Consider the following 15,741-nt stretch of genomic DNA (forward strand, 5'->3'; position numbering starts at 1 on the left):
GGCGAGGTGGTGGGCGCTTGTAGTCCCAGCTACTCGGGAGGCTGAGGCAGGAGAATGGCGTAAACCCAGGAGGCAGAGCTTGCAGTGAGCTGAGATCCGGCCACAGCACTCCAGCCTGGGCGACACAGCGAGACTCCGTCTCAAAAAAAAAAAAAAAAAAATTTTTTTCTTTGATTCTAAAAACCACATGACTGGTAACATCCATATTATGAAAACAAATCATCCTACACGTTACTGAATGTGTGGGTTTTTTGGGGGAACACAAGCCTTGTTCCAGATATTTGAATTAGATAGTGTTCACAGGTTCCAGAATTTTCTTTGAATGCAAATACACTTGGAAGAGACACATATACAAAAAAAAAAAAAAAACCCTCAATTTTCCTAAAAAAATCCAGACCTATAGCATTGCTAAAATAATCGTAATTTAACTTTTTATATTAGGAGTACCAAAGTAAGCCAATATTTAATTCTGTGACAGAGGAGTATGAAAAAGAAAACCCAGTGGCTATGAAAACAGAGATCTAAAAATTTAATGATTTAAAAATAGCCTCTACATACAAGATGGCAAAGAGTAATACAGATTGAACATTTTGGTTTTAAAAACGTGAAATGTCTCTACTTAGCGTAGATCAATCAAGTCAGCCATCTCCTAAGAAATACACATTATACAATGAAATCTACAAAGACGCACTTTAAACTTCAAGTGTTGTTGATTTTCAGCAACCCTCTTCTCACATAAACATTTCCTTGTCATGTAACTTATAACTTTTAGTCTTCTTTTGGCAGAGTAGGACTTTGAGAATTGTATTAGCAGTGGTTTTGAAAAGCACCTTCTATGATCATTTATTTCCACTGATTTTTTTTTAATCACTCTGAGATGCATTCTTGTTTTTTAAATCCTTTTCTGTTCCAATGATTTGGTTGTTTAAAACAAGCAAGCTTAATTCAGTCAGGCATATATTGCAATTAAAAACATGTTTCCAAATAGGCTGGAATAAAAATGCTAAATAAGAATTGGACCAAAAGATCATAGATAATGCGCTTCTTCTCTTGGTAATATGTAAATACGTTTACCCATGGGGTAGAAGTATTTCGCTTGCCCCATGAAGAACATGATGGCTTGTGGTGTTTGTGCTGTGTCAATACTAACAGGTGTGAGGAAACAGACTATAGAATGGATACTGTGACTACCTGTGAGATAGTGGTAGGGGTTATACACATCGGCCACAGGAAATTGTAAAAATTAGATGGACGCTGTGTGGCTAGCCACTCTTGAGTGTCAGGTCTGCATATGTGAGTTTTAAAGAAGGTGCAAGACAGCAATAAATTCCCTTAGAGAGCAGGATACATCCTGGTAGCTCTGTAGTTCCATGATCAAGGACCTGGCCAGTTTCCCTCAGGTAATGGGGGTAGTAGCACCAAAGTGAATATTAAGAGTCAGAAAGGCCTCTACTTGTAACTGGCGGATCAAAGCATTCCCCTGTTTTGGTGAACCATCATAGTCTGATATGCGTTTGTGAATCCTTGCTGCAAATATGGTTTTTACAACTCTAAAAACATCTTTTGGAAAACCTCATGACTGAATCACTCACAAATGCAGAAGATCGAACAGCCCCAGGGAGGCAATTGCCCTCCTTTTATTGTAGCTGTCTCTCAGTATTAAAACAATCCAATCCTAACTGTGGTCCTGGCCTCTAAACACACAGGTCTCTCCTCCCTCCAGCACCTGAACTGTCAGAGCTTAGATTCACATATATATTCTGAAATTTGCTCTGCAAAAGGGCTTTGGGGCACTTGGCCATCATGTGTTTAAGACGATCAATTTTGAAAAGAGTTTTCAAAACAAGAATAAGTCGTGCTATGTCTCATGATTTGGAAGGTGAACATTTGCAAATATACTATACTTCTCAGATTTGGGAGTGCCAGGCTCAGAATCACAAGGACATGGAGAACAATATTATAACCGGCTGGTATGTTTTTAACAACAAAAAAAAATGCAGCATTAGAAGGTGCTTACTAAGGTGCTTCTTAATTCATTTTTTTTTTAATGAAATGCATCAGACAAACATCTACAAACAAACATGAATACACAGGCATACAAAAGCACGTGGACAAGTCTCTGTACAGTTTATGTCTTAGATACTTCTATGTATACATAAGAACCACTCAGGGGGGAAAAAAAGATTTCCCTCTCCAGCTCCCTGAATTTCTGAAAGTTGTCTAACCCTTAAAATGTTAAAATATTCCATTTTCATATAAAATATCTACAAAAATAGATAATTTACAAAAACCAGATAGTATTTCCAGTTTTCCTTAGTAACCATTAACGCAGTCCCCTTCTTCTTTTTTTCTTCTCAGAACGTTGCCATCTCCAGCAAAGAGCGCTTGAACAGCTGGGCATTTCTAGAAAGGTCTGTCACTTGGTGCACCATTTCCTGCAGGGCCGTGGTACTCGGGTAATGGAGGGCGGCCATCTTGGTCGCCATGACTATAGTCTTGAGCTGCTCGCAGAGCTGGTTGCTGGAGTTCATGACTTTGTTGCGAATGTCCTGGGCAGTCACCTGCCGTGTCAGCGTGTCTCCAATGAACACCAGTTTGTGTGCACTAAGGATGACAAACTTGCTGTGTGCCACGAAGATTCGCGGGGGCTGGGCTGAGCTGACACAACTGAAGAGCGCGTCAATGGCGTTGAGAAGGGAAATGAAATGGGTCTCACATTGGTCATAGTAGAAGCACAGCAACTGTCGATCCTGTGCACTCACGCCGCCGTTTGTGGTGGGTAGGCTCTGAGAGGGCTTCCACTTCGAGATGTCATTCTCCACGGGCTTTGTAATCTCTTGTTCCAACAGCTGGAACTGGCTCAGCTGCAAGGAAGATGAAAGTAGATCTCATTAGAGCAAGGGAATGTGTTGCAATGGAAATTAACCAGGGCTTGGAGTTAAGAGACAGGGATTTTAGTCCCTAATAACTGTTAGATGCATGTGAACTGTGCAGCCTGGGTCAAGCTGCCGTGCTTTCCTAAATTGTAAAATGTACACGTTGGGAAGGATGATCCTCAAGCTTAGATCTTTTATGATTGGACCACTGGTCTCTTGTAACCTCTGGCTAGAAGGCAGCATAGGGTTTAAACCGCAGCCCTGTTACCTATACCTTTATGGAGGTAAAATAGTTAACATTTACAAAGTGCTTAGAATAGTTTGGTATGTAATAGGCTCTATGTAAATGTTTATTAATGTTGAGTGGTGGCAAGGGAAAACCTTATGTAGTGACCTCCTTGTCAAGTAAGTCCCTGACAGTTTGCTCCTTCTTGGAGAAAGCCTCGACTATCTCAGGATTCTCAGATGAAATGGCCATTCATGACCCCTTTCTGTTTATCCTACTCTTTCTGTCAAGATTGATAGACATGTTATGATCCAGCGCTACAGGAAGATTAATGCATATAAATATATGAGCACTTAAGGAAAAAAAAATTTCTAAAGGAGTCTGAATGGGAATTGTGCATCATAATATTTAGTCCCCCAGAGCTGTTAAAACAAGGGGGTCTCACCCAGAGTCAGATGCATCAGGTGCTGGCTTTCTTCCTTCTTTCCTCATTGCTCCCAAATGGTGTATTATTTAAATTGCAATATAATAATTTCTGGGGATTCCACTAAGACTCAGGAGAGACCTCTCTTCTGCAGGTAAGGACTATCTGTGACCTGAGCTTAGGACTCAGTTAATCTCCCACCTGGAGGTAGGGATGAGCTGGAGCAGTGATCACCTCACCCAGCTTCTCTGAGAAATGCATAGCCAGCTTTACTTTTCTAGAATCCATTTTCTTCTTAGGGATTGCTATGGTTTCAACAAGTTCCCCAAAGCCCTGCAGTCTTACCTTGCCAGATGCCATGGCAAACAAACAGGTACAAGGTGATATTCCAAGATATTTAATCATAATGGATTATATTTTATATATCTTAGGCTTTATGCAAATATGTTCATCAATATATCATGCCATTAGATGGGCAGGGGGTACTTTCCCATTTTATAGAGTAGTAACCGAAGCTTGGGGAGGTTACCTCACTTGACATAGTTGGTTGGCCAGAAATGATTAGAACTCAGATTTCCTAAATACAACATGCCATTTAATGTCATTACATGCCATTTCCCTTCATTTCATCTTGAAAGGCTTGTAAATAAATCCTCAGTCCATCTCTCTTTATTTTTATGCCCTTGTCCTACCAATACTCATCATTATCTGCCCTACTCATACCCAACTTTTGAATGAACATGCCCTGCCCAAAGTCCTCAGTAGATGGGCCTGGATATATGTTGAAAACATTGAATTCTGCTCTCGTACCCTTAGATTGGACCAAGGCCAGCCAAACCACAGGCTTGTGTTGTTGGCGAGAGAGAGGTAGAGACACACACACACACACACACACACACACACACACACACACAGAGAGAGAGAGAGAGAGAGAGAGAGAGAGAGAGAGAGAGAGAGAGAGAAATGGCCCAATCAAAATGGCCCAATCAGACTCTTCCTTAGGAATCTGATGAACAAGAGAAGGGAGCTAACCATCAGAAGGGGAAGCTGAGATGAGAAGCCATCTATAGAAGTTCTAAGTGGCCATTTATGGGTTCTACAAAGTTACAGGGGAGCCAAATGAGTAGATAAGCAGAGAAAACTAGAAAATAGGGGAGAGTGAACAGATTTATAGAAAAAAAGCAAAGGAAGTACAAGAAGGAGAGAGAATGTACAGTTCTAGTTCTCACCAGACCTGGCTATATCTTCATTTTCTGTTACTGAATTCGCCTCCTCTGACTTTACTGTAAACTTGCTTGCTTAGGCTAGCTTGAATGGGTCTTGTTTCTTGAGACCAAATGCCTTAACCCAAGTAGTCCTCATATGTTAGATACGCAGGTTTAGCCTTTAAAAAATTGCTGTTTAGATGTAACCCAGGTACACCCAGATGAACTAGCAAGGTCATAAACCTTCTCTTTGCTTTTAAACCCTATTCCGTGCTTTAGAGCTGATTCTGGCCAGTAAGCTGGAAGAATCGAAATCATAATCTCTTGAAGTTGCAACTCTCCTTAGTACTAGGTGGGAAATCTTTCCAACACCAAGCAGCTTTTGCTCTGATTGAACTTACTTGATGATGTTCCAGCTGCATCTTGTTTTGTTTCATGATATTCTCTTTTTCCAATAGCTCTTTCTGTTGCCTCTCGAACTCCTCCTTACCCTGTTAATTTTCAACATAAAGAACATATTATGTCATCACTGTGATTCACTTATGCTAACAATTTCATTGACAGATGAGTAAATACTCTTTATTTTCCACTGCCTTGGCAACATCTCAAATGCTCAGTGAGGCACTGTGAACCCTAGACAGGGGTGGCAGAAAAATAAAGCCCATTGCCATATAGGGTGCCAGCTTTCTGGAGCACCTTACAGTTTTCAGAGAGCTACTCATGATTCCCTTGAAATCTCCTATATAAATGTACTACTTCTCTGAGTTCTTTTCTCATAGATTATATGTGAACCTGTAAACCCCCAAATGCAGGTCTAAATGTGGTCCACCTCTCACTTCTAGTTCCCTCAAATCATCTATAGATTTCTGCTCCAAGGCAGTATTTCCCACTGTGCAGAGTCAGACAGTGAGTAAGGTGAATGTTCAATGCCTCCATCCTCTCTCTCCACTCCCTTCCTCAGCACCAGGTGAGGCTCAGTTCTCCTTGCCACACTTTCTTGCGCTCAAGGGAATTTGGCATAATAGTTACATAGTTCTCAGTATAATCTGTGACTCTCAGTCAAATTAAAAGAATGGCAGAATAAGGTAGTAAGCTAGTCCTAAATAATGGGTCTTGGTAGTTTTTTTTTTTTTTCTTTTTTTTTGAAATGGAATCTCACTGTGTCGCCCAGGCTGAAGTCTAGTGGCGCAATCTTAGCTCACTGCAACCTCCGCCTCCCAGGTTCAAGCGATTCTTCTGCCTCAGCCTCCCAAGTAGCTGAGACTACAGGCATGCACCACCATGCCTGGCTAATTTTTGTATTTTTAGCAGAGACGGGGTTTCACCATATTGGCCAGGCTGGTCTTGAACTCCTGACCTTGTGATCCACCTTCCTCAACCTCCCAAAGTGCTGGGATTACAGGTGTGAGCCACCACACCTGGGCCACCGCGCCTGGCCGGTAGAATGTTTTAATCCCTCAAAGTGGAAGGGAAAGCTGTTGGAATCCCAGGTCAGCTTGGAGCTTGGTGGAATTCCCAATTGTAGGAGGCCAACATTGATTGTCCAATGTCCCATACACAGATTAAGCTCCTAGGACAACTAGCTAATGCCCAGTGGTCCTCCAGGTAAGTCTGAGATGGGGCTAAGTTTTAAAGCAATTATACACACACACACACACACACACACACACACACACACAGAGTAGGGGTAGCAGGGGCCTTAGAAATTCTCCAGTGCAAAGGTTTTCTATTCTTTTTCTTAATGATGAAAACTTTTTTTTCAAATAAACTATTATATGGAACTATACCTAAAACACAAATAGAAGTGGAGGTGGTAATATCATTAGAGGGCCTATTATCCTACTTGGTGAGTCTCCTCTTACCTGAGGTATCAATGGGATCTAATCCAGCCCCTTATACCGTTCATTTTGCAAATGAGGAAATTAAGGCCCAAGGAGGTTGAATAAGTTGGTCACACAGTAAATGTCAGAGAAAGGGCTAGAACTGAGTGAGTACTCAGGACTCTCAGTCCAGCGTTCTTCCTACTCTACAACACTCCCTCCAATTTGTGAACCATGTGGATTAACATTAATCGTGTTCTCTCCTTTGGTAGTCCAACCCGACATCCTTACAGGCATCCATCTGTCTCAGGCTCCCTGCATGTGAGTGAGCGTAGGTGTTTTATGAGTTTGGCTGTTTTACCTGTAGGTGGACATAATCGTAGTCATCCATCCAGCTCCTCTCAGAACCATCACTGCTGCTACAGTCAGGGGCCTGCTCCTTGCTCAGACCTGGGGGCAGTGCCTTGTTGTGGGCCTGGGCCTTGTGGTCACCAGGATGCAGCAGCTGCCCCTGGGAGCCACCGTGTGGGTACTCCGTTGAGTTCATGATGCTCTCCGGCCCGTTCTTCAGATGCAAGCTGCCAGGGCCGGGTCTGAAGAGGGCCTCTGCGTTGGTGTTAATGGTTGTGGTGAGCTGCTTGGCGTCATCGGGCACCGTCTTTGCCACCATCACAAACCGGTCCAGATCGTCACACTTGTTCTGGGGCTTGTTGATGGCCAAGATATTCAGGGACCAGCTGCACTCATTTAAGTCGTGGCTGGTTTGACTCAGGATCTGGTGGGAATCTTCGACTCGCTGCAGCTCCCGCTTCATCTTGTTGTGGAGGATGAGTTCCGGGAGGCAGGCAGCATTTGCAACAGCTCCCTTAACAAAGTGGAGGTACTCCTTCAGGAACAGCTCCACCTTGTCCACCGCCGTGCGTATCTCGTTGATGTGTCTTTCCATATATCCGTAACACCGCCAGTCGGTGGTGACCAGTGCCATTAGGCTGGAGACACCCGTCTCCAGGGCCTGCTGAAGCCGCTGAAGTCTCTCGATAGCTGTGTCTGGATCCAGTAAGAGCCTTTTGTCCTGAGCTGGGGAGGCTGACAGTGAGGACTCCTTGGAGGAGGTGGAAGACGTGGACATGTTACTCCGGGTGCTGCCTGTACTGGAGAAAGACAGTCGGTTGATCCCATCCACCAAGTCCCGAGAGCCTTTAGCGTCTGGCGGGTTATGCAGAGGGACATCATAAACACCATCCCTTTCTTGGGCGTTTGCTTTCTCACTGGTTTCTGCTGGTGGCTCAAGAAACTGAACGCCTCGGGGGACATCATACGCGTCGTTGTGAGAGCCCACTGACTGTCCCAGTTGCGGGGGTGGGTGATTCGGGGACAGGCTCTGGTGCCGTCGAGCTACGGGTTCTGCAGCTCCTGGAATGTCACAGTTGTATTTTACATGAAGGTCCTTTCCTGCCGGCTTGGCACTGGTTGGGGGAATGTCATAAACCCCCTCAGGTCTGAGGTCTGCCCTTCCAGCTTGTCTCATGGGAGGGGGGAAGTCATAGTCCTTTTCCCTAAGCCCTGCTTCATCCCGGCAAGCAGAGGGTGGAATGGCATATACCTGAAAAGCGAGTAGAAAGCGAAATGCTATTTATTGAGTTGGCTCGTGGGAGCATGCGGTCCCATGTGCTCAGTCCTATTTGCTGGCACTTTTTCGGTCGCCTTCCCCCGCCCCCCATGTTAGGCACTTCCAAGGTTCCCCGCTATTCTGCTGCCACTTCCCTTGTCCTTTGACAAGTGTGTCCACCCACATGTTCTTGGTGTAGACATGTGCAACCCTGCTGGTTAAATTGCTCACCCCTGTGTTCCAGTCCTACATTTCTGACCACTTCCTGGGTGTCCTTTCTCTGCTGATCTGTGCCGAGCAGCAGAGTAAGACCGGAGGTCTCCCCTGGTCTCTTCGGTTATTACACCAGCTGTGTGATGCTGAATGAGCTGCATAGGTGTCTGAAACACAGTCCCCTTGTCTGTAAAGTAGGGATTACCGTGCTCTGTGCAGGCATACCCCAGAGGGTAACAGAGTGAGTCAAATGAGTTCACCCAAACATACAGACTGAGAAAACTGTCAAACCCTCTACAGGCCAGGCTTGGTGGCTCATGCCTGTAGTCCCAGCACTTTGGGAGGCCAAAGTAATAGGATCACTTAAGCCCATGTGTTCAAAAACAGCCTGGGCAGCATAGGGAGATGCTGTCTCCACAAAAAATAAAATTAGCCAGGCATGGTGGCATGCACCTGAGGTCACAGCTACTTGGGACACTGAGGTAAGAGGCAGCTACTTGGGAGACTGAGCTGGGAGGATTGCTTGAGCCTGGGAAGTCAAGGTTGCAATGAGCTGTGATTGCACCACTGCACTCCAGCCTGGGTGACAGAGCGACACCCTGTCTCAAACAAAGCATAACAAAACAAAACAAACCCTCTACAAATATATAGTAGTACTTGCCAAACTAATTATCTTCCCTGCCAAAGGGTTCTCCTTATTGGCCTCCCAGTGTTTTTTAGTTGCGGCTCCTCAATATGAAATCCCTAGAGCTATCTTTAATGGGCCTTTCCTTTTTGGCTTCCTTCCTTTACTCTCACCAAGACTACATTTTCCCCTTTTGGGTTTGCCTTTCTTGTTTTATTCCAATAAACTACTTACCCACCCTCCTCCCAACCCCATGCCCCTCGACACACAGACACACACACACTCACACTCACTCCTTTTTGCTGCTTTGTAGTCACTCACTTACCCCTTTTGTAGGCGGGATGTCATACACCCCTTGAGGTTTTATCTCTCCCACTGGAACTGAAAACACAGGGCCTTTCACTGATGAGGGAGGGATGTCGTATACCTGGAGAGAAACCCATGAGTTACCCAGAATGGAAATGTCTTATACTTGTCATTTTTTGTGCTCCTAAGCACTTAATTATGGATTTATTTACCAGGTTGTGTACAAGCTTGATCTTTAGCAGTGCTCCATGTTATAACAAATTGATTACCTTTTTTTCCTTTGTACATTTTGTGGTTTTTAACTTGGACTGAATATAAAAATGATTTTGGCCAGGCGTGGTGGCTCACATCTGTAATCCCAGCACTTTGGGAGGCTGAGGGGGGCAGATCACGAGGTCAAGAGATCGAGACCATCCTGGCCAACATGGTAAAACCCCATCTCTACTAAAAACACAAAAATTAGCTGGGTGTGGTGGCGCGCGCACCTATAGTCCCAGCTACTCAGGAGGCTGAGACAGGAGAATCGCTTGAACCCGGGAGGCGGAGGTTGCAGTGAGCCAAGATCGTGCCACTGTACTCCAGCCTGGTGACAGAACGAGACACTGTCTCAAAACAAAAAAAAAAAAGAAAAAAAAAAAAGATGATCTTATGTGAAATATCTACACTGCCTGTACTTTGAAGTGTAGTTTAAATTTTCTACTTTCCGGCTGGGCACGGTGGCTCACGCCTGTAATCCCAGCACTTTGGAAGGCTGAGGTGGGCAGAACACTTGCGGTCAGGAGTTCAAAACCAGCCTGGCCAACATGGTGAAACCCTGTCTCTACAAAAATACAAAAATTAGTCAGCTATGGTGGTGTGTGCACCTGTAGTCCCAGCTACTCGAGAGGCTGAGGCAGAGGCAGGAGAGTTGCTTGAGGCTGGGTGACAGAGGTTGCAGTGAGCTGAGATCGAGCCACTGCACTCCAGCCTGAGCAACAAAGAAAGATTTTGTCTTAAAAAAAAAATTCTACTTTCTGAAGTAAAATTGTAGAACATAAGCTTTCTTGGGTGAAATACTAGGATTTCCTGATAAAGCAAATCCAGAAAACATAAATAGCATTGGCTAAAGTGGCTACTGGATAGACAACCTAAATAAAGCTTTATATGACATATATTAATACATAATTTGTGAACTCCATTTTCTCTACAGCCCTGAAGGAACGCTACCCTTAGAAGCTCTTCTCCTCTTGTGACCTTGTTCTGGTACGCACCCCTTGAGTGGTATGGGAAGGAGGGATATCGTAGACGTCCTTTTGGTATCTGGATGGGTACTCGTATACGTAGCCATGGCCTGTCCTTATGGGGGTTATCACCTGTGGGAGAGAAGGCACAAAGATATAAATTTCCAAGCCTGAGTCATTGAATCTCCTTGCCTGCTAACCAAGTACTCATCCCTCAACTCTCCCTCATAAAAATATAGAAAGAAACAAGAAAGAAGACACAACAGGAAGACAAGTAGACACCAGGTCAGTAAACTTTTTTTTTTTTTTTTTTGAGATGGAATTTTGCTCTTGCTGCCCAGGCTAGAGTGCAGTGGCATGATCTCAGCTCACTGCAACAACCTCTGCCTCCCTGGTTCAAGTGATTTTCCTGCTTCAGTCTCCTGAGTAGTTGAGATTACAGGTGCGCGCCAACACGCCCAGCTAATTTTTTTGTATTTTTAGTAGAGACGGGGTTTCACCATGTTGGTCAGGCTGGTCTCGAACTCCTGACCTCAGGTGATCTGCCCACCTCGGCCTCCCAAAGTGCAGGGATTATAGGCGTGAGCCACTGCGTCTGGCCCAGGTTAGTAAAATTTTAAATCCCTCTTGAATCCCAATGAGAAACATATCCCTGAAATATCTCTGTCACCCTTCCTTGTGATCATCTCAGAGTTCGTCAGATAGAGTTGATGCACTGTAAGCATATTTCTAAAATATACTTTAAGGGATACTTGCGTGTAACTTATGAAAGTCCTACAGGAGCATTTTGCATGTAAAGTACTGCATACTGAAATTTGCTTTAAGATTCTGAAACGATTTGTAAAATGAATAATGCAAATAGAGTTCAGCCACTTAAAATTCCTCTCATGCCTTCCTCAGTCTGCCTCTTCATTGGACATTATGATGATGATTATAACTGTAATTCCACAGCTCACCAGAGTACTTTTACAAAGCCAATGCTCCAACTGTGCTATCCTTAGAAACCTCTGGGAGCTTTCGATCTAACTTATCAAACAAACAAAATACTGAGCCAGGGAGGCACCGGGAACAGAGTTCAGATCGCCTGACCTCTGGTCTCTAATCATTTTCCCATTTCCACCAGGAAAGAAAACATCCCCAACAGTACCTACGTCAAGGGATGTCAGAAGTCAAATAGCGTTCATCACAATGCTGGCATCTGGAACCAGTGCCAGTAAAATGAATCTTACCTAACAGCCTCCTGTTTTTCATATCTACATATTTCATTGGTGTGCTAAGCACCAGCAAAAAATTATTTGAACTTAACTCATTTTGAAACATATGTAATCCTCCAAGGGCTTCTAAATGTGCAGGGTCTTGTTTCTGCCTAACCCCCACCCCGTCAGGTCATTAACAGTGCCCATGTCAAGCATTGCCCACGACATCTTTGAGGAGACCAGACATTGCAAATTAGGAAGAGTTGGTTGTTCCCTAAGAAACCATCAACTTGTTATCCTTTCTCTGAAGTGAAAACTCTGGCGTCAGGCTGCCTACAAAACTATGTGAAAAATGCTCCACGTCCGTCTTATGCTGAAATGGGTGGAACTCAGCCAAATGCACCAGTGCCCTTCTCCCCAGGGGCTCTAAAAATGCCTGAGTTCAATTTGGCTTTAAATCCCTAGTGCTTACAACTGATTATTTCTTGCAGTGAAGGTAAAGGAGATTAGTATGCACTCAAAATTTCCATTAAGTCTCTCCACTGTCTTGGGTTTAAAAAAGGAACCTATTGCTTTGAGGTCTGTTGGCATGGACCTCATGGAGCATACAGAACCACTTTATAGAGTGGCCACTGTATTGTGCATAGCAAAGTTTCCTTTTTAAAGCAGGATGCCCTTTGCTAAAGAAAAACACACTGTGTTCCTAATGCCCTTATATGATTGGTTTTTTTTTTATACTCACTATTGTCCAGGAGAGAAATGAAGATCTCCCCTTAGTCTATTTCACCAGCCCCTCTACTTAGAGGACTGTTTTGGCTTTATCATAGCACCTGCTCATAGTGCAGCTTTTGTTCAGCTTAAAAGTTTCCAAGAGTGGATTTTATCCAACGTTGCCAACTTAGCAATAATGCTAATGGAAAACCAAGGCTGGTTATGCTGAAGTCCAGCTTAACTGTTCCTCTTTCGTTTAAAAAACAGAAGGGGGCATGTCGGGCGCAATGGCTCATGCCTGTAATCTCAGCACTTTGGGAGGCTGAGGCAGGAGAATCACTTGAATCCGAGAGGTGGAGGTTGCAGTGAGCTGAGATCGCGCCACTGCACTCCAGACCTGGGCAAATAGAGTGAAACTCCATCTCAATAAACAAACAAAACAAACAGACGAGGTGCGCTAGCTCACACCTGTAATCCCAGCACTTTGGGAGGCCAAGGCGCATGGATCACGAGGTCAGGAGATTGAGACCATCCTGGCTAGCACGGTGAAACCCCGTCTCTACTAAAAATACACAAAATTAGCCGGGTGTGGTGGCGGGCGCTTGTAGGGGAGGCTGAGGCAGGAGAATGGCATGAACCTGGGAGGCAGAGCTTGCAGTAAGCCAAGATTGCGCCACTGCACTCCAGCCTGGGCGACAGAGAGAGACTGTCTCAAAACAAAACAGAACAAACAAACAAAAAACCCAGAAGGGGGCTGGGAGCTAGAGTGGGTGGCATTGGTGTCTGAAAATAGCTCTAGGTGACATATAAACACATAGCACGACCTCAGAAAAGGAAGGCAGGGTCACCGCCAAAGTGTTTCCTTGCCTTTGTGGATCTTCCCTGGCAGAGAGCGCTAAAGCTTCCCGGTATTTAACATTTCACGTCCTGACAAATGTCACAGAACCCCAACTTGCTCTCTCTTTCTCATTTAGAGGATGCCTGTGGTCATCTGGTTTTTTAAAACTCTGCATTCCAAACCAGTCATTTTCCTTGTTTATGCATTCAAAGAAACAGATGGTGAAAACCACAGGGGGAAAAAGCCAACTAGATACAGCAGCCCCTGCCCCCCTCCAGCCTTCCTGACATTACCATCTAATTCACGTTGGTCCACAAATGGCATTTAAATGGGACCAGCATTTTGCATCTGGTCAGACAAGTCCAGTGCAGCAATCCGCATTGTGACGTATGGAAGATCAGGGAGCTGGAAGTTTTCTACTTTTGGACATTCTCTGCCTCGACCTGTTGCTTGGGTCACTTTCATGCCAATTGTGTGTTCTCTCCTCAGAGGAAAAGTGCTGACTGAGCTGTACCTTACAAAGTCTCCAGTTTTGTGGTTCATTAAGGCTTTTTCTTACTGCTTGACATAAGTACACAAAAACCTTCCTACAATCTCTCCTCATTCCACCTCCCAGAACTACCGAACTTCAGTCTAAGAGGCACGCCAAGGTCTGGTTAAGGGGACCTCAAGTTTGGAAGAATTCTCCTAGGCATTTGTTCGGTGAGGCATTAAAGGAATTGCTACACAAAGGGCATTTTTAAACTAATTTTCTCAATGAAATCAAGTCAGGTTTTCATTTCCTTTCCCCCTCTGTTTGCTTTTTTTTTTTTTTTTTTTCCTACATTCCTTTCATTCTATGTATTTATTTATAGTTACAAAGGCTTAGCCTTTGGAATTACCAAACTGACCTCTTAATTCATTAGTGTTGCCAGGAAGGGGGCTAAACTGTGAGGTCTCCTGGGGCTCTATGACCCAAAGCTACTGCAACTATTTTAGTGATTACTCGGCACAGGATTTGCACTTTCCATATGTGGATTTTCTGTCCCTACGAGGAATTCAACCTTTCTCAGATATTAGTATGCCATTCTCAGTAACTAACGGGAGGGTCCAAGACAGAGACTTTGAGAAGAGCTATGAAGTCAAGAAGGGCAGATTGCAAACATTTAATTGCAAACATTTAGAAAAGGAAGAATCCATTTAATACATCTCCAAGTCTGGGTCCCGGCAGGATAGGATCAAAAGCCCAAAGACTGGCGTTATGTTAGTTTTCTAATTAATCTGCTTACATAAAAACAAGAAAACAAACTCGGATTGCCCCGCCCCACACTTTGATGGTGTTTGATCCACACTGTTTTGAGTCTCAGATCCTGGCGGCATGAGTTTTTGGAGATGCTTTTGACACTTTCATGCCTCATAATTTTGAAAGCCAGGCGTGCTGAAATTTTAAAGAAGAGGGTCTGTGTTTGGGTAGCAGAGAGAGATAGGGAGGCCTGAGAACCAACATGATGACAGTCAGCAAGCTGGATGAGAGGCCCTTAGGGTTCTTTCTGATGTTTCTGCATCTGTGTTCCCTGAGCTGGTACCTATAGCAGAGCAAGGGTCCTATAGTCAGATGCTCGAGGACTGAGCAAGTAGAGTGTAGGGAAGAAACAAGCCAGGCTTGGGTGCTGGGGAGACAGAACCCCCTGCTACCGAAAGGAGGAAGTCATCGTGCCTTGTGTTGCCAGATCTTTCATGTTTTCAGGAGAAGCCAGAAATTTGGAATTTTATGTGAAACCTGGTTTTCAAAATTGGCTTAAATTTTAAAAACAGTGTCTTGGCCAAACTAAACATGTCTTTGGCCTCTGGGCTGCCAGTCTTTGCCTTCATCTGTGTATTTTTGCCCTCCTTCCTCTTGGAAATCCTCTGAAGGCAGGGTCCCCATGCTCTGCACCAACTCCCTTCCTCGGCGAGAACTGAGCTGTCCATTTCCACAGATGCCCTGCACGCCCACACCTCTGTGTCTTCATCCATGCCGTGTCCTTGTCTGAGACGCTCTTTTTTCTTTCCTCATATTCAAACTTTAATTGATTTTCAAGGCCTGGCTGAATGTCCTTCCCCCTATCAAGCCCTTCTCAAACAGATAATATGTCTCTGTCCTTGGAACTCCCTGAGCCAGTGATCCACACATCTCTAATGGCACTTAATCACTTGTGGTTTGACAGTCTCGATGCATCTCATCTCTTCTTCCAGCATTTTAAAGTCAAAGATCATTCCTCCTTCATTTAAATATAAACCACAGGGCCTAGTACAGTGTCTAGCACAGTAGATCTTGCATAACTCTATTGAGTGATACATTAATCAACTAAAGGAAAACTGAAGGCTATTAAGCAAGATGGTGTGAGGTCTGCCAGTATAGAATAAGCTTGGTTTCCAGGTAAGCCAGCTCTGGGTTAAGTAGAACCCATGGGATACGGGGCAGAACGGTGCCCTATCAGCCATGCATGGTAG

At 44.4% G+C, this 15,741-nt stretch overlaps 1 protein-coding gene across 2 annotated transcripts in view; it reads right to left on the reverse strand.

The window, feature by feature from the left end:
* Window positions 1-506: 506 nt before the first annotated feature.
* Window positions 507-15,741, reverse strand: part of NEDD9 (neural precursor cell expressed, developmentally down-regulated 9) — a 200,780-nt gene continuing 185,545 nt past the window's right edge. For both annotated transcript variants that reach the window (XM_007973688.3, XM_007973687.3), the window contains 5 exons: window positions 10,555-10,656; window positions 9,324-9,425; window positions 6,913-8,154; window positions 5,133-5,222; window positions 507-2,864 (listed from right to left, as the gene is read on the reverse strand). In XM_007973688.3, the coding sequence (XP_007971879.3) occupies window positions 2,355-2,864; window positions 5,133-5,222; window positions 6,913-8,154; window positions 9,324-9,425; window positions 10,555-10,656 (2,046 nt within the window). In that variant the 3' untranslated portion in view covers window positions 507-2,354. The remainder of the gene's footprint in view (window positions 2,865-5,132; window positions 5,223-6,912; window positions 8,155-9,323; window positions 9,426-10,554; window positions 10,657-15,741) is intronic.

This window comes from Chlorocebus sabaeus, chromosome 17, assembly GCF_047675955.1.
Source record: "Chlorocebus sabaeus isolate Y175 chromosome 17, mChlSab1.0.hap1, whole genome shotgun sequence".
Classification (NCBI taxonomy): domain Eukaryota; kingdom Metazoa; phylum Chordata; class Mammalia; order Primates; family Cercopithecidae; genus Chlorocebus; species Chlorocebus sabaeus.